Genomic DNA, 21,717 nt, shown 5'->3' with positions numbered 1-21,717 from the left:
CGGAAGAATCCGTTTTGCATTTAAGTGTTATTACAAAAAGTGATTGTACTGTAACGTTATGTATGCATATTTTCAATAAAGCATTCAGGGTTTTAAGACCATGAGTGATGGCTTTAATGATTAGCAGCTTACGAAACACAGTCACAGAAATTATATTTTCAAAACATGACTTTGGACTACAGTATTAACCCTACCACAATATAATCTCACAAAAAAAAAGACACCAATTGTTCTCTTTCAAGTTTATTTAAGAAACCCCACAAATTATTTTCAAAAGCACAAAAAACAAGTAATTTTAGTTTGATTTAATACAATCTGAACACGCACCCTTTCCCCATGGAGAAATACATTTGGCTGGAACATGGTCATTCTCAAACTGCACAAATAACATGTGTAGTAAATGTGCTTCTGTCATACATAGTGAAATGTAATACAACTATAATACAGACAAGGGATTTGATTCAAGCTGAAGCACTACACAAATTTAAAGACTTACATATCAGCTCAATTGGAAATTACCTTAAATGAAATTGCTCTTCAGTGCTACGGATTGAATCAAGGTTATATTGCCCATTGATACACAGTCGAGTGATAAAAATCGTGTTGAAAAACATTTTCCAATCCAGGTGCATGTATTCCCCTGAGAACACTATTTTATAATACCAATCAAATGTGCACCTTTCAGCAGCAGATCTACAACTTATTGATGTTAAGAGACCAAGAAAATATAGAAATAAATCGCCAAAACACAGGTTAGTATTCTGCAAAGGATATTCAAGGATTTTCCAGCATGTTGACAAGAGACAAAAATAAATATGACAATCAAATATGGCATTGACATATCAAAGATGATGTTTGGCAGGCTGCAAGAGGATGTGCTAGCTGTTGGCTGAAAATATGTTAGCCAATCGTATGCACCATCTAGCCTGTATGATTGTCATGTTTTCCATCTGCCCAGAGGAGCCGTGCATGGACAGCATTGTTGGACACAGGCTGAACGAAAGCACGCACGCACACAATTCCAGGGCATTTATGAGAACACAGAAGTATGTAATGGAGGGGGGGGGGGGGGGGCTGAGCAATGATTAGGTGTCCAAGGGGAGTGTAATGTCAGGTGACTTCAGCTGAGCTGAGGACCAGGACATATTGAACACCACATTCTGAATAGTTTGTGATTTGGCCGATTGGATTAAAACGGCCATGGGGATCTCAATCGTTGATCAGTGCCAGGATCATGCTGTGGAGGAGAAAGGAATCGTGTGACAAGTGAAGAAATTACTTTAAAACAAAACTTAAGCTCAGGCTAAACATACGTTATCCTGTACTAAGCAATAAATAAAGGAGCAGTAAGATTAGCTATGTTAGTACTGTAACGTGACAGCGGCTAGCATATAGAATCTCAGACAGCAAGGGCCAGTCTCTTACCTGTACAGGTAGATGAAGAAGCAGAGCAGGTGGAAGCCGAGTTTGATCATGGACTCTTTCATGTGAGACTTTAGTTGTCCCCGGTTGTGGATTTCAGTGGGGTCAAACACCCCCATGTTTCCCATGGGCACCTTCCAAACCCTGTCAGATAAACAATAGGTAGACAACACTCGAGACACTAGAACAACCATAGCATTGTAGGTAACAGCTTGGGTGTGGGCTATATCTCTAAGAGTTGGAGAGTTTGTAAGGGGCTTACATGGGCTAGGGTAGTTATAGTATGACTTGTGGGTGCTGGACTTCCTGCTGAGCAGGGGGCAGTATGTCAAGTTCAACAACATCACTTCCTCTGTGTATATCTACCGGTTCCCCAAAAGGAACTGTCATCTCTACAGTGCTATTATTCATATGCACCAATGACCTGAAAGGCTCTGATGGGAACTGCTTGGCAGTGAAATATGCAGATACCACCAGGCACCCTCAGATGACACACTGCATTTCCAAACAGACGTATACAGGGTTCATGACTGGTGCAATAACTACCCCAAACTCAACAAAACTGCTTACTGATTTCATGGGGAAGGCAGACTCAGTGAGCCACCTAGTCCTGATTGATAAAGAGACGAGTGTTGAGTTGTAGGTACCTGGGAACCATCATGGACAGCACACCCTTTTAATGCCAACATTCAGAACATCAATAAAAAATACCAATAACGACTGTACCTCCTGCGCAGACAGAAAACTGAACGTCAACACTTAGATACTCTAACTACTACACCTACCATTTGGAGTGTGCTGACTTTGTTTCCTGGCCTGGTACGGTGGGCAGTCAGTGGCTAATAAGTGTATCCTCAGGCGGACTGTGAACCTGGGGTCCAAGCTTTACGGGCTGCAATGGAGGGGTCTTCAGAGCCACTATGATAAACAGGCCAGGGACAAGGCCAAGAGCATCATAGAGGACCCCACACAATCTTGCCCAATGATTTGAGCTGCTGCCCTCCAGAAGGAGATTAAGGGTCTCACTTTTCAGTAAGAATAGGAGCAGGGCCTGCCAACAGTGGGACATAGGACAGATGCAGGCCCAATACACTGTCGGACAGTAGAATATGTGAAAATGTAAATGGGTGAATTGCATACTAACTTTCCAGTTTTCAGTACTGCATGTAATACAGTTAAAGTAGGAAGTTTACATACACTTAGGTTGGAGTCATTAAAATGTGTTTTTCAACTACTCCACACATTTTTTGTTAACAAACTATAGTTTTGGCAAGTCAGTTAGGACATCTACTATGTGCATGACAAGTAATTTTTCCAACAATTGTTTACAGACAGATTATTTAACTTATAATTCACTGTATCACAATTCCAGTGGGTCAGAAGTTTACATACACTAAGTTGACTGTGCCTTTAAACAGCTTTGAAAATTCCAGAAAACTATGTAATGACTTTAGAAGCTTCTGACAGGCTAATTGACATACTTTGAGTCAATTGGAGGTGTACCTGTGGATGTATTTCAAGGCATACCTTAATCTCAGTGCCTCTTTGCTTGACATGCTGGAGGAAACAGGTACAAAAGTATCTATATCCACAGTAAAACGAGTCCTATATCGACATAACCTGAAAGGCCGCTCAGCAAGGAAGAAGCCACTGCTCCAAAACTGCCATAAAAAAGGCAGACTACGGTTTGCAACTGCATATGGGGAAAAAGATTGTACTATTTGGAGAAATGTCCTCTGGTCTGATGAAACAAAAATAGAACTGTTTGGCCATGATGACCATCCTTTGGAGGAAAAAGGGGGAGACTTTCAAGCCGAAGAACACCATCCCAATCATGAAGCACGGGGGTGGCAGCAGCATATTGTGGGGGTGCTTTGCTGCAGGAGGGACTGGTGCACTTCACAAAATAGATGGCATCATGAGGTAGAAAAATGATGTGGATATATTGAAGCAACATCTCAAGACATCAGTTAAAGTTAAAGCTTGGCTGCAAATGGGTCTTCCAAACGGACAATGACCCCAAGCATACTTCCAAAGTTGTGGCAAAATGGCTTAAGGACAACAAAGTCAAGGTATGGGAGTGGCCATCACAAAGCCCTGACCTCAATCCTATAGAACATTTGTGGGCAGAACTGAAAAAGCATGTGCAAGCAAGGAGGCCTACAAACCTAACTCAGTTACACCAGCTCTGTCAGGAGGAATGGGCCAAAATTCACCCAACTTATTGTGGGAAGTTTGTGGAAGGCTAACCGAAACGTTTGACCCAAGTAAAAAAAAAATTAAAGGCAATGCTACCAAACACTAATTGAGTGTATGTAAACTTCTGACCCACTGGGAATGTGATGAAAGAAATAAAAGCTGAAATAAATCACTCTACTATTATTCTGACATTTCTTAAAATAAAGTGGTGATCCTAACTTGACCTAAGAATTTTTACTGGCATTAAATGTCAGGAATTGTGGAAAAAACTGAGTTTAAATGTATTTGCTAAGGTGTATGTAAATTTCTGACTTCAAGTGTTCATATGCTGAAGTCGAGAAATGAATTTTAATATTAATGTAAAATAAAGTATATCTTTTTTTTTGTTTGAATTTTTACCCCTTATTCTCCCCAATTTCATGGTGTCCAATTGTTGTAGTAGCTACTATCTTGTCTCATCGCTGCAACTCCCGTACGGGCTCGAGAGAGACGAAGGCTGAATGTCATGCGTCCTCCGATACCAGCCGTACTGCTTCTTAACACAGAGCGCATCCAACCCGGAAGCCAGCCGCACCAATGTGTCGGAGGAAACACCGTGCACCTGGCAACCTTGGCTAGCGCGCACTGCGCCCGGCCCCGCCACAGGAGTCGCTGGTGCGCGATGAGACAAGGACATCCCTACCGACCAAGCTTTCCCTAACCCGGACGACGCTGGGACGCTGCGTCGCCCCATGGACCTCCCGGTCGCGGCCGGTTACGACAGAGAGTGGGCGCGAACCCAGAGTCTCTGATGGCACAGCTGGCGCTGCAGTACAGCGCCCTTAACCACTGCACCACTGCACCACCCGGGAGGCCTAAAATAAAAATAAAGTATATCTTATTGTAAGATTCACAACACAGCCACTGATGACAGCTCTGAGCGGAACCCCTCACTCCTCAGACACAAAAGTGTCTTTACTGTCCACATAGGAAAAGAAGATGCCGTTGATCATTCAGTTGTCATCAAAAACAAAAGGTACAACGTACTTACCTGTACATGTTCCAGGCGGCCACAGGCAGGTTGAGTAGGAAGACAAACCAGTGCAGGGAGACAAGCATCAGCACTGTTGCCAGGGCCTGGCCTACCAGCTCTGGTACAACCCACTGCAGATGCACATTATGAATAGTATATGAGCACAAGCATACAGGACACAATAAATAAAAGACAATGGGCCACAGAGGTATAAGTCAGGAAGCTGAAAGTTCCTACCTACATGTAGGGTAAATCCATTTGAATTCAATAACTTTTTGACTGCACACCTTTTGATTTGAACGAAGCCTTCCATACATTTAACCATTGGAAAAGTGCTCAGAAAGTGACTTTAGGGACCTGAATTCCAAAACATTCACGAGGTAAAGGTGCTCAAAGTTAACCCATTTTGTCGTCATCACTGGAAAAGATAAACAGTTGAGATGTATATAATTTAAAACCTTACAAAACAGGGTTGTCAAATTGTTTGACAATTTCTAGATTTATAATTGTATAATGTCCTTTAACATCAATTATCTAAAAACGCTATTCGCATATGTTGTACCTTAAACCCTATTATACATAGTCTAAGATGTTTGTGTTGTGTCATCGGTTAAGACAACATGCTCTTGAATACAAGGTGGGTGTCATGTTTTGGCTGATACATGTTCAAATATGGGAATAAAATTGAAATGTCAAATCTTGAATGGTACCACAAAGATAGTTGGATGTCCACACATCAGAGAATGTTGACTTGAATGGGAATATCTGTTGTTTTAAATTATACTGTCAATCATCCATAGGAAACCTACTGTCAATAGTGTACCAGCTAAATTACAGTGGTCTGAAGGGTTGGTTCCATTCTATGAATTATATTTCTATGATTGAAATGACACCCCCCCCCCCCCCCTCCCCATGTATTCAAGGGCATGTTGTGTCTCAACCAAAAACCTCAGATGATGTGAAATAGGATATATGAGAACGAAGAAAAAATATTTTGACACTTTTTTTTGATAATTGATGTTCAAGGTTTCAAAATGACATTCTGTATTCAAAAATATTTTTCAAATAAATAAAATAGTTTGACCACACTGTTTGTAAGCTTTTAAAATGATTTCACACTAAACTATCTTTCTAGTGAAGAAGACCTGGATGTCTCATGGTATGGTGGGGTACGAATAATTGGTAAACTCTTGGCACCTTTATCTCCTGAACCTTTTGGTAATCAGGTCCAAAAAGTCACTTTCAGACCACTTTTTCCATGGACAACCATGTCTGGAAAGTTTTACTTAAATCAAAAGGGATCCTGCCAAAAAGCGATTTGATTTCAAATGGATTTAGGGATGGATTGACATTTATAGAATGGTTACCTGGAGGAAAATGGGGGAAGGTCATGCTTTTTTAATTAGTCAAGTGGAGGGTTTAGTATTTTATTAAATATAGTCCAGGGGAGGGTCATGTAATTTGTAATTGATTGAAATGTCAATATTTCTTTGTGTTTTAGAAGTAGTTGCTTGTTAGGCAATAAATCAATGTGTGCCCGATCCCGCCCCTCATCTCAGATTCTCCGCTGGGCACTCAATATCAAGTGCGCCTATAGGCTATTTAGTGTGTTCTCAATCAAACGATCCATAGCCTATTGGCTACGAAGTGCATGCTCGAAAAGCACAGAGCAAAGTTATATTTCTAAGATAGCTGCTGGGATGGTGTAAATGAAACTAGGCTACATTACACACTGCAATGGATAATCCAACCCTGAGCCCTGGCCTGCTCTGGGTAATCAAAAACATTTTTGTGTGCAGTTAAACCAATGGCTGTGCTGTGTAGGACTATGGGGGCAGTTCAGGAGAGTCAAAGTTGCCATCTACTTTTTGTTTTAATTATTATTTTGGGTACAGCGGAGGGTTGATAAAAAAAAAAAAAATTGAAGTGTTCATGGGGGGGGGGGGGGGGGGTTTATGTCAAATATATTTTAGTGAAGGTAGTGCCATCCATTTTCATTTCAAAGAGGTCCGATTTTCTCCATGTAAACCTTATTTTAAGTATTGTTCACTCCCTTAACCTATACCAACATTAACAAAATATGACGTTCTTTCTCATGTCTGCTCTGCACTCAGGTGCACAGCTTGTACTTATCATGAGTCCTATAGAATACCACAGTACGAGTCATAATACCCATTAAACCTGGCGGTCGAACAGGGAAACGGTTCATTTCTCTCATAGGGGATTTTAGAAACACTTCAAATAAATGCTGTTTCTCAAGTTGAGTGACTTCTTGAGAACTGTGTAAATCTCTCTAGGACAGGCCTGGGCAATTATTTTCCATGGAGAGCCTCATTAGAATATATTTTAGCCATCGCAGGCCTAAATCATATTACAGGATTATACATCATGTGTATGACTGTTGACAGATATATCTACTGTAAATCACATCCAGATATGATACTTATTTTACTTTTTAAAAATGCAGATATAAACCACATCCATGCTCTCCTTTTGGTAGTTATTTTCATTATTAAACATGCAATGCACTACTCGGAGGGAAAAGTACACTGTGCATTCAGCACCACGGACAGAACTCTTGTTAACGGGTATGTACAAAAACACAAGAGAGAACTCAACAGTACATTTCAACTACTCAATCAGTAAGGAGTGAAGACTGATGGGCATTAACTACAGCAGTTCAGTCAGGTTTAGTTTCTGACATCGCTATGTGCAGTATTTCTGAGAGGTGTGAGTCAGTAAGAGATGATCTGTGCCTTGACTTGTTACATTTCATCACTGAAAATGTCTGTTCACATACATAGGTTGACCCAAACAGTACAAACATCTGAGCATGACTCCTAATCTTTGGAAAGTTTTGTTCATCGAGAGATGCATAGAACCTCGTCAGGGACATTGTTCTGAATAGTTCTCCAATCACTGCATCAGACTGAAGATCGATAAGCTCAAGTTGCAGGTCAGTGGGAGCGTTATCCACATTGAAGTTGAAAGGAAACCAACAGCATGTTATTTTCCAACATTTGAAATACTCAAAAACGACGAGAAAACTGACAGTTCAAAGCACACAGCAGTGATGTATACTTCTCCCACTGGTCATCTGATAGGGAACAGACTAGTAGTGTCGGAAGGTGGGTGATATTGTTGGCTTCTACTTGGCAGGTCAGGAAGAGTAACTTACCCTTGAAGGCTTTGACAAGGCTGTACATCGGATGTGCAAAAAGGCCCTTCCTTGTAGTTTGGAATTCAGTTCATTCATGAAGGCCATGATGTCCATAGTGAAGGCCAAAATCAGCCAACCATTCTTTATCTGGCAGTTGATGGAAATTCACATATTTTCCTTTAATTTGCAAAAACTCAGCAATCTCCGACTTCAGGTCCCACACCCTTTTAAGCACCTTCCCCAAACTGAGCCATCTCACGTTTGTGTGTAAGGGAAAATCTGCATGATCCGACTCTGTCTCTTCCAACAGACACATTTCCTGTGGTTTAAAGATTTTGCTCTTATGAAGTTTACTACTTTAGTGACTGCATGCACAACATGGCTCATTTTCAGAACACATTTACAGAGCACCTGCTGATGAATAATGCAATGCAGGAAAATAATGTTCTGATCTGGGTTCAGCTCAGCTACTTGATCTTGTATCATTTTCAAAAAGCCAACGTTTTTTCCTGTGAAGTTTGGGCACCCATCAGTGGTCACACACGTATTAATCTCCTCCAATGAATCTTTCACTGTGGTTGTGCTCTTCACTGACTGCACCGAAGCAACGTCCTCTGCCATTTCAAAGTCTGGGGTTATGCCTCATAAGAATATCAACAACTGCGCCGTGCCACATGCATCACTGCTCTCATCCAGGGCCAAGGAGAAATAGGTTAAATCCTTTGCCTTGTCTTTCAATTGTTGTTCCATATTCTCTGTGATGTCCTCAACATGCCATGTCGCTGTTCGTCTTGACAGGGAAACATTTTCAAACAGCTTTCTTGTCGGGGAAAAGTATTGCTGCAGAGTCAATGAAACATTCTTTAATGAATTCGCCCTCAGCGAATGGCTTGCTATGTTTAGCAATTGTGTAGGACAGTACTTAGATAGCACTCGCAATTCCGTCGTTTGCTGAATGCAGTTTTGTGAAAAGTCCTTGCTGATTTTGCAACTATTTCGATGCACTTGCCTTCTGCTCAGAAGACATATTCCTATATTTCTCTGCATGCTTCGTCTGAAAGTGTCGGGATAAGTTGTCGTCTTTCAAGACAGCGATGCTCTCCTTGCACACAGCTTTCCCTGATACCTCAATAAAGAAATATTTCTAAGTCCACTCTTGCTGGAACACCCTACATTCATTGTCTACTTTCCTTTTCTTTGGAAAAACTCATTTTAGCGCAATTTCTAGCTAGCTACTATTTGTAACGTGTGTGTCAGCCACTGCCTGTCCTCGTGCAGTTGTTACTTATACGTGCCTTCAAAATAAATGTCCCCCAAGCGGTCGGAGTTACATCATTACACAAAGGCGAGTATTCATTATGCGTTTTTTTTTAAATTCTTTATGTGATCTGAGGTCCGCGGGCCATATTGAATCAGGTCGGCCTTTGCCACTCCTGCTCTAGGATAAAGTTACTTTTATCAATATATTTGCCTGTATCCCCCCCCCCAAAAAAAATGAATGGCTAGTTAGCCTTTATGATAGCCACATTAGCAGCTATCATAAAGAACTACAAATGTCATGATGATCTGGACGAGACTGCCGAATCAAGGCAAAATTAACTGGATTAATTATCTAATGTTAGGTAAATGTAGTAATGAATAAATTGGCTGAATTTCTTTGAAATTGACAATTCTGTGAACTGTCTCGTGCAAGTTTTAAATTCACACAGTACCTGTTAGCAAAGGTGTCAGCTTGCGATGGTTTGTAGGTGCTTGCAGGGATTTGTAGTTTTGCATGATGTCTACTTTGATCTTAATTAGCATTTTCGAATCAGAGTTAATGGAACAGAATATATTGACAAATCACCTTGTTCGAGATAGAACATGGTTATCAAAACATAACGCCAGGGTAAGCCTACACGAAACACAGCACTTATTTTAAGAATTTCATTTTTCACATAGGGGATTTTTAGATGGGTGGAAAACGTTTGGAACCAATTTCCTGTTTGACCATTAGGTTATGGGTATTATGACACCTCCACTGTGGGGCTCTATGGCATTCCACATCCTTTTTGCAGTGGGAAATGTATTGACCCTACCCAAATGCTCTGTCTAAACGTAAATACGCCTCACTTGCGATAGGGTTTTGGAAATGTTTGGAACTTAATAAAAATGTCAGTTTCTGACAAAACAGCAAGTATAGTCTAGAGAATAATTGTACCATCTAAACCGTTGTGAAATATCTTCCATAACCAAAATTATTGTAATTTCATTTGTTTGAATGAAAATGGTGTACAAAACCTAAAGTAAAGACGCAAAAACGAAACGTAAGCACAGAATTCGCACATAAAACATATCTACCTCTTCTTAGACTTGCTTTCAATGAGAATGACAGATCTATAACACACATTTCTATGGGAATTTGACCCAGTGGCCAAAAAGTTACATATTGCAGCTAACTTTCATATCAAAAATACACTTACTGTAGTTTATAAAAGTTACACCATGCTGTGTAAAAAAAAAAAAAATCCAATGGAGGGAGTTCGATTTAGCTCACCCGGTTGACCCGGTAGGGGGCGTTTATCCTTGTAAAAATGATTGCACTCGTTTTGACCGCAGGCTGCCTCCCGGCTTTGTGGAATGGGTAACAAAGTGGGATATCTCGCTTTATTAGCTGGGTGCTCTGCCATATATAACTAACTTAAAACGAAATCCAAGAACATTGTCAAACGTCGGCACACCAAAATGTAGCCCGGTGATGCTCGATTTGCGATTCACAAATGTATCTTTTGGAATTTGAAATATTATTTCTTGCTAATGTGAAAGTTAAGTCCCAAATGTTTCCAAAACCTTATCGCAAACGAGATTGTATGTTTCGAACCGTTAAAACAGTGTCGGGATTATAGTTTACAGTGAGCCAGTTGTGGTCTACACCTTTAACCGAAAGCCGTAAAGGGGGGCTATGCCCCTGGGTTCTCGAGAGCTTGCTAGCTGCGTGTACAAGCAAAACTATATATTTGAAAGGAAATTACCCATGACAACTGTGCTTACTCTGTTTAACTTCGAACAGCAGGCTCGTGCATTGATGTAGTCACATTCTAGATCGGAGAGGGTAATTACCTATTAATGAAGTTAAGGTATGTAAACTGTCTTGGCAGAGATGTATAAGGCAGAATAAACGTTAAACGTTAGTTTAGTTATACAGTAACAGTTTCTCTATATTCTGAATGTCAGCTAACTCAAGCGAGGAAGCCATTGAATACTTAGGAATGTGTGAGTAACTAGGACTCACGGTCTGTTTAACCACTGAACTTTTGCTAGGAAAAAACAAGCAGCAGACACTGCATCTAAAATATGTCAACACTTCTGTTGACAGCCAGAAGATCGACATTTTAAAGTGCAAAGGACGAACAGGGCTGGCTAACTGGCCCTTGCTGGCTAGTTCGCTAACGTTCGTTTATCAAGACACAGCAGTAGGGATTGGATTGATCCGTTTGATAATGGTTTGATCACGGCCACCGTTAATTAGCACTTATCTGCCACAGACATGGACCCACAAAGCACGAGCGCTAAAACGTATGGATTGTAACAAAGAACAGTACTAGAGATCCAGTACACAACGTATTAGCTAATGTTCAAGAAAAGGATACGAAGTACACCGCCAGAAAAATCAAAGCACAGCAGTCGACCAGCGATAGAATGAACACAGCCGCCTCCATCTTTCGTCTTCCGCATTCACTGCTATTTCCGGTTATTTTAAAATTGGTGTAAAGGGTCAGGTTTTACCTATACTGCCACCTCTCGAACTGTAGTAGATCGTTTGGAAGGGGGTGGAGCACCGCAAGTTTAAGACCATACTTAGTCATTGTTCTCCCTCTTTACGTCTGGTCTTTAACAAGAGATTGGTCACCTTTGTTTGATACTGTTTTCCTTGATTTATTTGGCGTGGGCTACGGCCAAACAGCCTGTGATGAGTTTAGTTAATAAATCGGTAATTCGTAAACGCAATCCTCTGTCTGGACATTTGTTCATTTAGGATCTAGCCAGGTCATTACAATATTTTTACTGACCAGAATATAACATATTTTTCTGACCACCATACGACTAGTTGGTCATAATTGTGACCACTATATTATGCAGCCTACTGGTCATAGTTAAGATCTCATCATAACCTGGTAATGACCACCTGACTACTGCTTATAACCTACACTTTTTTTTCTAAAAGGTTCCGAAAGGGTTATTCAACTGTCCCCATAGGAGAACCCTTTTTGGTTCCACGTAGAACCCTCTGTGGAAAGGGTCCTACATAGAACCCCAAAAGGTTCTACCTGCAACCAAAAAGGGTTCTTCAAAGGGTTATCCTATGGGGACAGCCAAATAAACCTGTTAGGTTCTAGATGGCACCTTTTTTTCTAAGAGTGTACTGTAAAATGTATTGCTGGGGATAAAGTTGGAGATTGAAAACATTGTTCATTACATTTCTATTTGTTTCCATAGTCACCAAATAAAGTTAATCTGCAACATATTCTTACATTTTAAATAGATCAAGCAATGGCAAAAACAAATCTACATCAGAATTTTTCGCACATCTGCATACAGTAATTGTTTCAGAATTCACCCACAGACATTACATGAATAGAAAGACTAGGACACAGAGTATATAAAGGCCCATTGTCTTATTTGATTAATTATTAATAAGCATGGTTTGATGGGGCAGAGCCTCACAAGGTCTTCTGAGCACAGAAGGCGATCTGGGGCGTAGTGGCTCTCTTGACGAGTCGTGTGATGTGTCAGATCTGCAATGAAGAGAATCAGCGTATTACATCTGTATCAATTTTAGATTTTTAAAGAAAACTAGAAAAGGACATTCTTGAAGAAACTTTGTGGAATCAGCTGCCTATAGGTATTTCCATGGTGCTAGTTGACAAATTTTGTTGCAGTTGTAGCTTAAAGGTGTTCATATACATAGTTTGCATCCTTCTACACCACTGCAGCCAGGGGCATATTTTAGGACTTTACAGCAACAGCAACAGATCAACCTACTGAGTTCTGGCTTTTCATGGCACTTACTGTAAGCATAAAAAGAGAAGAAATGATAGGCATAATGTGGGCATGCAGGTCCTTGTCGTGACTTTACCTTCAGTAATATGATTATTTATTTAATCCACTAACTACGTTGAATTGTTACCCGATTAAATTAATCATGTAACAATTAACTCATTAGGATTTGGGGCACCATGGAATAAATTGTTTAAAGAGTTACCATCTCCCGAATTATACTCTATAAAGTACAGTTGAAGTCGGAAGTTTACACACACTTAGGTTGGAGTCATTAAAACTTGTTTTTCAACCACTCCACACATTTCTTGTTAAAAATTATAGTTTTGGCAAGTCGGTTAGGACAACTACTTTGTGCAACAATTGTTTATATACAGATTATTTCACTGTATCACAATTCCAGTGGGTCAGAAGTTTACATACACTAAATTGACTGTGCCTTTAAACAGCTTGGAAAATTCCAGAAAATGATGTCATGGCTTTAGAATCTTCTGATAGGCTAATTGACATCATTTGAGTAAATTGGAGGTGTACCTGTGGGTGTATTTCATTCTCTACTATTATTCTGACATTTCACATTCTTAAAATAACGTGGTGATCCTAACCTGACCTAAGATAGGGATTTTTTACTAGGATTAAATGTCAGGAATTGTGAAAACCGGGGTTTACTGAGTTTAAATGTACTTGGCTAAGGTGTATGTAAACTTCTGACTTTAACTGTATATATCTATTTCATCTTTCGTCTTCCGCATTCACTGCTATTTCCGGTTATTTTAAAATTGGTGTAAAGGGTGTATATAACTGTATATATCTATTTCATCGATAAACGGTCAACTTATTAATCATTACCTCTTATCATATTCATCATTCTGAACCTCCTCCTCGTGTTGATTATTCAGGGTTCGGAATTCTGACCACTATGGACGTGAGCTGCAGCTTTTCGTCTCTCTGGTCTAAAGGAAGATGAGTTTATTTCTTCACCTCGTGTTGAGGTTCAAAGTTCCAACCATTTCCGACGTGTAGCGATTGCTCCACACACACTTTTCTGGTCTAATGTGAATTTCATTACCAAGACTTGTTATGCACTCTGGCCAAAAGGACGGCTCCTTCCGTCTGACACGCTCTTCTGACCTCACTCAGGGTGTGGCTACTTAATGTGCAAAGGGTATGATTAGAAGTTATCCCTTATAACTCCTAAAATCAAATATCTATCCTAACAAAAATACTTTCAGCATTGTTCATGTCCTATGCACAACGTATTGGATGGAAACTTGACAGATAAAGGGGGTTTCCTTTCAAAGTTACAGAATTTCGTCCATACAGTTTGTTTTTAATGACATCACACAATGAAAAACAATATGACATTAGTTTTCTACATTTCCCCACTGACCATTCCCAAAATTCTTTATGTTAGAATTATTGTTCCATTATCCACTTTTTGGACATTAAGAGTTTTGGGTGGGCAAAAGTCTCTGGAGACAAAGGGACATTCCTTTAGCCAATACTGGAGGGTAGAGAGAGAGTCTTCTCCTGCTTAATTTATGACCGGGTGTGGAGGTATTATCAAAACACCCACACCAGTTCCATCCTCCCCTCTGCGGGTGGGAGAAGGTCTGGTTTTTGTCAGCCATTTCCAAGCTGATCTGACCCATTGTGATCCTCACAAGACAGTCATGACAACACGACAGAACAGTAACGCACAGTAAACTATCTTTAACAGAATCGACAAAAAGTCGTAGCAATGGCATGTTTGCTCCTCTGTCCCTTCATATTGAAGTGGGAATTTAATGAATTAGTCATCAATCTGAAACATTTTAAGAAAGAAGATATCAACGTTAGACAGAAGTTGGATAATGACCATTTTTAACCCATTTTAAATGGTAAAGTTTTGCTTAATCCTAATACATGTTGTGATATTCATACAACCTTTTAGAAACACACACTCCATAATTCTGAAGACATTGTCCCTGACAGAGGTTCCCCCAATTGAGGACAGCTTGGCAGTCTTAAAAGAAGAAAGCTACTTGTAAAAATGTAAGTATGTGTAAAGAGGCAATAAAGAGACAATAACATATAATCTTGTTCAAAAGTTGTCTGACATATCATTTCAGCAACAAACATAGTTAGAAATGGAGGTTATTGGCAAATCTCTTCCTTTTCTCTGCAACTGCGCACGTATGTGAGTTTGAGTGAGCAAGAGAGAAAAGGAAGAAACTTTACATGACTCACCATGGTAGGTGTCTGTTGAATCAGGACACAAGGGTTTTGCACCTGGAAAAAAAGGCGAGATTAAATAGGATTTTATTTGCTTTACAATGGTATTCTATTAGAAGTGGTGCTATATCAATTGGATCTACCTACACTACACTCTTAGTGTTCAAAAGGGGTTCTTCGGGTGTCTCCATAGGTGCACCCTTTGAAGGAGACTCCTCTGCGGAAAATGTTCTACATGGAACCAATAGGTTCTATCTAGAACCAAAAAGGGGTTTTCAAAGGGTTATCCTATGGGGACAGCCAATGAACTATTTTAGGTTTGAGATACCACCTTTTTTTAAATTTGCAAATCAACTCAGCCAAATCTCAGAGTTCTATTTAACCAGGTCAGAAACTCAGTTGCTCTGCAACAACACAGCTGCTGTTAACATTATTAGCTAGCTAGCTTGCTTGTCCAAAGTCCAGCAGCTAACCTCTGTAGCTAGCTAACACCAGTCAGCTAGCTAGCTAACGAAAAGGCAAAGAAAGGGAGTTAGCTATATTTGTTTATGGAAGGTTTGTTACACAAATAACTTCAGCCATTAGCTAGATAGCTAGAGCCAAACAACAACTGCTGACCTTGACACAGAAGCTAGCTAACATTAGTTTACATCCAAATGCCATAACACTACTAGTAGCTAGCTAATACATAGTCCAAGTTACAGTAAGAGCTACCTAACTTAGCCACATTTCACTGTCAGACAGGACTGCTGAGAAAACAAATGGCTTGCTAATGACATTAACAGCGCCTTTGGATCTGTTGTGCACTGACTGCAGTGTGCAAATGCATGTTTGGTAGCATCAAAAAACTCACCAGTTTAACATCCATAACATCCTTCTTAGCTCTTATTGCAGGACTTTGACTGTGGGGAATCACCTTTCCAATCATTCTATTGTGTGTATTGGCCATTCATACTGCTCTCTGCAGCCTAACCTATGAATTGTGCACCCGTGAAATGGGGTATCCGCCTACTTAGTGAAACTCACAGAACACAACTGTGTAGAGTTTACCACAAATATTGAGGTCTTAGCTCTTATTGTGCTGAAAAACACCAATTAGTATAACAAAGAGAAACAAAAAAATCATAGCAGAGTGTGTCCACAACATAAACACATGAAGAGTAAGAAATATGTACTCACATTTCTGAAGGACGCATACAGGCCTTGGCAAAAACAAAGAATGCTACCTAAAAGAAATCCCAGGAGATGACTGGAACTTATAACTGAAATGGAAAATTCTCTGTGTCTGTGACACCCTCTGATTGGTGCGACGCAGACCCAGTGGTGAGCGTGGTGAAACTGAGAAGACATTGTCTGTCCTTTTGAGTTTTGAAGCAGAATCTTTACCTGATAAAGTCATTTTAGGATATGTCAGTTATCCAGTCAGTCCAAATAACTTGTGTCGGAACCACTAAGGTGTTTCAGATGCCAAGCTTATGGTCATGTTGCAGCAGTGTGTAAGAGGGAGATTAGGAGATGTGAGAAGTGTGCAGGAGGGCATGGGACGAACAAATTTGTAGTATCGGTGGAAAAAACTGTGTCAATTGTGGGGGTGCCCATATTGCTGGGGATCAGAAGTGCCCGGTGTGAGAGAAAGGTTGAGGTTGCCAGGGTCAGAGTAGAACAGAAGGTGTTGTATACTGAGGCAGTGAAGAGAGTTGAGGATGATTAGTCAAGGGTGAGTAGTAGGCCTAGGCCAATACAGAGTGATACAAATTTGTTTGTCAGTAAGTTTGGCTTCTTAGCGTTCATTGCCATGGTTATCACCTGCAGAGAAGTACTTGGGTGTACAAGGTTTTACTGCAGAAGAGTTCAAGGTGTGTTGAACAAACGAGTCCCTTTCTCCTAGTCCGTTGGCCTGGTGTAGGATCAGTTAGGGACAAAGTAGTGGAATGGGGTGGTGCTTTAGATTTGTATTAAATAGCGGTGTGTATACAGTACCATTCAAAAGTGTGGACACACCTACTCATTCAAGGGTTTTTCTTTATTTGTACTGTTTTCTACATTGTAGACATCAAAACTACAAAATTACACAAAGGGAATCATGTGGTAACCAAAAAAGTGTTAAACATGTGTCACGCTCTGACCGTAGATTGCTTTGTATGTTTCTATTTTTTAGTTTGGTCAGGGTGTGATGTGGGTGGGTATTCTATGTTTGTATTTCTATGTGTTTGGCCTGGTATCAGAGGCAGCTGTCAATCATTGTCTCTGATTGAGAACCATAGTAGCCTGTTCCCACCTGGTGTTTGTGGGTAGTTGTTTTCTGTCTTTGTGTGTCTGCACCAGACAGAACTGTTTTGGTTGTTCTCGTTGTTGTTTTGTTAATCAGTGTTCAGTTCCATTAATAAAAGGATGAACACGTACCACGCTGCACCTTGGTCCTCACCTTCTTCCACCAACAGCCGTTACAACATGTTATATTTTAGATTCTTCAAAGTAGCAACCCTTTGTCTTGATGACAGCTTTCCACACGCTTGGCATTCTCTCAACCAGCTTCATGAGGTAGTCACCTGGATTGCTTTTCCAACAGTCTTGAAGGAGTTTCCACATATACTGGGCACTTGTTGGCTGCTTTTCCTTCACTCTGCGGTCCAACTTATCCCAAAACATCTCAATTGCGTTGAGGTCGTGTGATTGTAGAGACCAGGTCATCTGATGCAGCACTCTATCACTCTACTTGGTCAAATAGCCCTTACACAGCCTGGAGGTGTGCTTTGGGTTGAAAAACAAATGAAAGTCCCACTAAGTGCAAAACAGATGGCATGGCGTATTGCTGCAGAATGCTGTGGTAGCCATGCTGGTTAAGTGTGCCTTGAATTTTAAATAAAGCAAAGCACTCCCACACCATCACACCTCCTCCTCCATGCTTCACAGTGGGAATCACACATGCAGAGATCATCCGTTCACCAACTCTGCATCTCACAAAGACATTGCGGTTGGAACCAAAAATTTCAAATTTGGACTCATCAGACCAAAGGACAGATTTCCACTTGTCTAATGTCCATTGCTCGTGTTTCTTGGCCCAAGCAAGTTTCTTCTTATTATTGGTGTCCTTTAGTAGTGATTTCTTTCAGCAATTTGACCACGAAGGCCTGATTCACACAGTCTCCTCTGAAGAGTTGATATTGAGATGTGTCTGTTTCTTGAACTCTGAAGCATTTATTTGGGCTGCATTCTGAGGTGCTCTGCAGCAGAGGTAACTCTGGATCATCCTTTCCTGTGGCAGTCCACATGAGAGCAAGTTTAATCATAGCGCTTGCTGGTTTTAGCGACTGCATTTGAAAAACTTTCAAAGTTCTTGACATTTTCCAGATTGACTGACCTTCATGCCTTAACGTCTTACGGCTGAAATCCCGTTAACGGGATCGATATGACAACAGCCAGTGAAAGTGCAGGGCGCCAAATTCAAACAACAGAAATCTCATAATTAGAATTCCTCAAACATACAAGTATTATACACCATTTTAAAGATAAACTTGTTGTTAATCCCACCACAGTGTCCAATTTCAAAAAGGCTTCACGACAAAAGCATACCATGCGATTATGTTAGGTCAGCACCTAGTCACAGAAAAATACAGCCATTTTTCAAGCCAAAGGGAGGAGTCACAAAAAGCAGAAATAGAGATAAAATTAATCACTAACCTCTGATGATCTTCATCAGATGACACTCATAGGACTTCATGTTACACAATACATGTATGTTTTGTTCAATAAAGTTCATATTTATATCCAAAAATCTCAGTTTACGTTGGCGCATTACAGTGCCTTGCGAAATTATTCGGCCCCCTTGAACTTTGCGACCTTTTGCCACATTTCAGGCTTCAAACATAAAGATATAAAACTGTATTTTTTTGTGAAGAATCAACAACAAGTGGGACACAATCATGAAGTGGAACGACATTTATTGGATATTTCAAACTTTTTTAACAAATCAAAAACTGAAAAAAGGGGGCCGAATACTTTCGCAAGGCACTGTATGTTCAGTAATGTTTTGCTTCCAAAACATCTGGTGATTTTGCAGAGAGCCACATCAATTTACAGAAATACTCATCATAAATGTTGATGAAAATACAAGTGTTATACATGGAATTATATATATATATATATATATACATATATATATATATATATATATATATATATATATATATATATATATATATACTTCTCCTTAATGCAACCGCTGTGTCAGATTTCAAAAAAGCTTTACGGGAAAAAGCACACCATGCAATAATCTGAGTACAGCGCTCAGAGACCAAAACAAGCCATACAGATACCCGCCATGTGGTGGAGTCAACATAAGTCAGAAATAGCATTATAAATATTCACTTACCTTTGATTATCTTCATCAGAATGCACTCCCAGGAATCCCAGTTCCACAATAAATGTTTGTTTTGTTTGATAAAGTCCATAATTTATGTCCAAATACCTCCTTTTTGTTTACGCGTTTAGTTCACAAATCCAAATTCACGAGGCGCAGGCCAGACGAAAAGTCCATCACAGTTCGTAGAAACATGTCAAATGATGTATAGAATCAATCTTTAGGATGTTTTTAACATAAATCTTCAATAATGTTTCAACCGAAGAATTCCTTTGTCTTTAGAAAGGAAATGGAACGCAGCTAACTCTCGCGGGCGCACGCCTGACTGAGCTCATGGCATTCTGCCAGACCTCTTAGTCAATCAGCTCTTATTCTCTCCCCCTTCACAGTAGAAGCCTGAAACAAGGTTCTAAAGACTGTTGACATCTAGTGGAAGCCTTAGGAAGAGCAATATGACCCCATAGACACTGTATATTGGATAGGCAAATACTTGAATACCTACAAACCTCAGATTTCCCACTTCCTGGTTGGATTTTTTCTCAGATTTTTACCTGCCATATGAGTTATGTTATACTCACAGACATCATTCAAACAATTTTAGAAACTTCAGAGTGTTCTCCATCCAAATCTACTAATAATATGCATATCTTAGCTTCTGGGCCTGAGTAGCAGGCAGTTTACTCTGGGCACCTTATTCATCCAAGCTACTCAATACTGCCCCCAGCCATAAGAAGTTAAAGTAATGGTGGACTTTCATTTCTCTTTGCTTATTTGAGCTGTTCTTGCCATAATATGGACTTGGTATTTTACTATAGAGGCTGTCTTCTGTATACCAACCCTACCTTGTCACAACACAACTGATTGGCTCAAACGCATGAATAAAGAAAGAAATTCCATAACTTAACTTTTAACAAGGCACACCTGTTAATTGAAATGCATTCCAGGTGACTACCTCATGAAGCTGGTTGACTGGTACTGTGCGTGTAGGGTTAGTTGGTAGTGCAGTATTTTCCTTTCCTGCCTTTCTTTTTCATTGTTTAATCACAAAATGTAAGTGATTGACCACACACTACAGTAGGTGGCGGTATGCACAATCAAAATGTGCGAACGCCATGATAGCAAAGAAGAAGAAGTACACATAAGGCTTGCATTTAGTCCAAAAAGTGTATTCCTATGCTGTTTTTTTGCACATTACTTTAGTGCCTTGTTGCATACATATGCATATTTTTTCATTTATTTTCACTCTGTTAAGTCAGTATTGTGGAGTCACTATAATGTTGTTTACCAGTTCTCAGTTTTCTCCCATCACAGCCATTGAAGTCAACAATAAAATCACCAATGGTCTCATGGTGAAGCTGTTTCCTTCCTGTCCTGCAGCTCAGATCAGAAGGACGACTGCATCTTTGATGTGTCTGGGTGGTTTAATACATCATCCACAGCATAATTATTAACGTCACCATGCATAAAGATATGTTCAATGTCTAATTTGTTATTCTTACCCATCAACAAATCACTGTCCTTCTTTATGAGGCTTTCGAAAAGCTCCTTTGTCTTTGTAGTTGAATTTTTGCTTGAAATTCAATACTTGACTGAGGGAACTTACAGATGTTGTATGTTTGGGGGACAGAGGAAGGGGTAGTTATTAAAAAATCATGCCAACCCCTATTATTTCATACAGAGTGAGTCTATATAACGTCTCTGATTTGTTAAGCCAAATATTACTTCTGAACTCATTTAGGCTTGCCTAAAGAAATGGGGGAAGACTAATGAAATGACTATATTTGAGTTATTTAATTTGTAGAATTTTCTTTTCACTTTGACATTATCGAGTATTTTGTGTATATCAATGACAAAAAAATGCAATTAAATCTATTTCAATCCCACTTTGTAACTTTTTGTTCAAGGGGGTGTAGACTTTCTATAAGCACTGTATGTACACTGAGGGAGAAAAATATTTGATCCCCTGCTGATTTTGTATGTTTGCCCACTGACAAAGAAATGATCAGTCTATACTTTGAATGGTAGGTTTATTTGAACAGTGAGAGAAAGAAAAACAACAAAGTCCAGAAAAACACATGTTAAAAATGTTATATTGATTTGGATTTTAATGAGGCAAATAGCAATGTACGAGATCTTCAGTTTCTTGGCAATTTCTCGCATGGAATATTCTTCATTTCGCAGAACAAGACTAAACTGACAAGTTTAAGAAGGAAGTTATTTGTTTCTGGCCATTTTGAGCCTGTTATCGAACCCACAAATGCTGATGCTCTAGATACTCAACTAATCTAAAGAAGGCCAGTTTTATTGCTTCTT

General features: G+C 39.8%; 1 protein-coding gene across 3 annotated transcripts; it reads right to left on the bottom strand.

The window, feature by feature from the left end:
• Positions 1-227: 227 nt before the first annotated feature.
• LOC139367218 (protein cornichon homolog 4-like) lies at positions 228-11,545 on the bottom strand. 3 transcript variants are annotated; one of them, XM_071105433.1, is made up of 5 exons: positions 11,423-11,532; positions 10,824-10,892; positions 4,652-4,764; positions 1,426-1,566; positions 228-1,237 (listed from the first exon to the last, which is right to left on the bottom strand). In XM_071105433.1, the coding sequence occupies exons 1-5, from the start codon at positions 11,489-11,491 to the stop codon at positions 1,210-1,212; spliced, it is 420 nt and encodes a 139-aa protein (XP_070961534.1). In that variant the 5' UTR covers positions 11,492-11,532; the 3' UTR covers positions 228-1,209. The 3 variants fall into 3 exon arrangements, with proteins under 3 accessions (XP_070961534.1, XP_070961551.1, XP_070961543.1); XM_071105450.1 differs by lacking the exons at positions 10,824-10,892; positions 11,423-11,532 and adding an exon at positions 7,812-8,009; XM_071105442.1 differs by lacking the exon at positions 228-1,237 and having other exon boundaries at positions 1,422-1,566; positions 11,423-11,545.
• Between the last annotated feature and the right edge of the window lie 10,172 nt (positions 11,546-21,717).

The sequence above is a fragment of the Oncorhynchus clarkii genome, chromosome 2 (assembly GCF_045791955.1).
Source record: "Oncorhynchus clarkii lewisi isolate Uvic-CL-2024 chromosome 2, UVic_Ocla_1.0, whole genome shotgun sequence".
Taxonomy (NCBI): Eukaryota; Metazoa; Chordata; class Actinopteri; order Salmoniformes; family Salmonidae; genus Oncorhynchus; species Oncorhynchus clarkii.
This window is presented reverse-complemented; position numbering and strand designations above follow the sequence as displayed.

Excerpts from the sequence above, each read along its gene's own strand:
- LOC139367218 (XM_071105433.1), bottom strand. The coding sequence starts at position 11,491 with ATGGAGGCGGCTGTGTTCATTCTATCGCTGGTCGACTGCTGTGCTTTG. Across the intron at positions 4,765-10,823 it reads GCTGTTCGAAGTTAAACAGA|TGGGTTGTACCAGAGCTGGT; the intron begins GTAAGCACAGTT and ends GTGCATCTGCAG. Across the intron at positions 1,238-1,425 it reads TTCTTCATCTACCTGTACAG|CATGATCCTGGCACTGATCA; the intron begins GTAAGAGACTGG and ends TCTCCTCCACAG.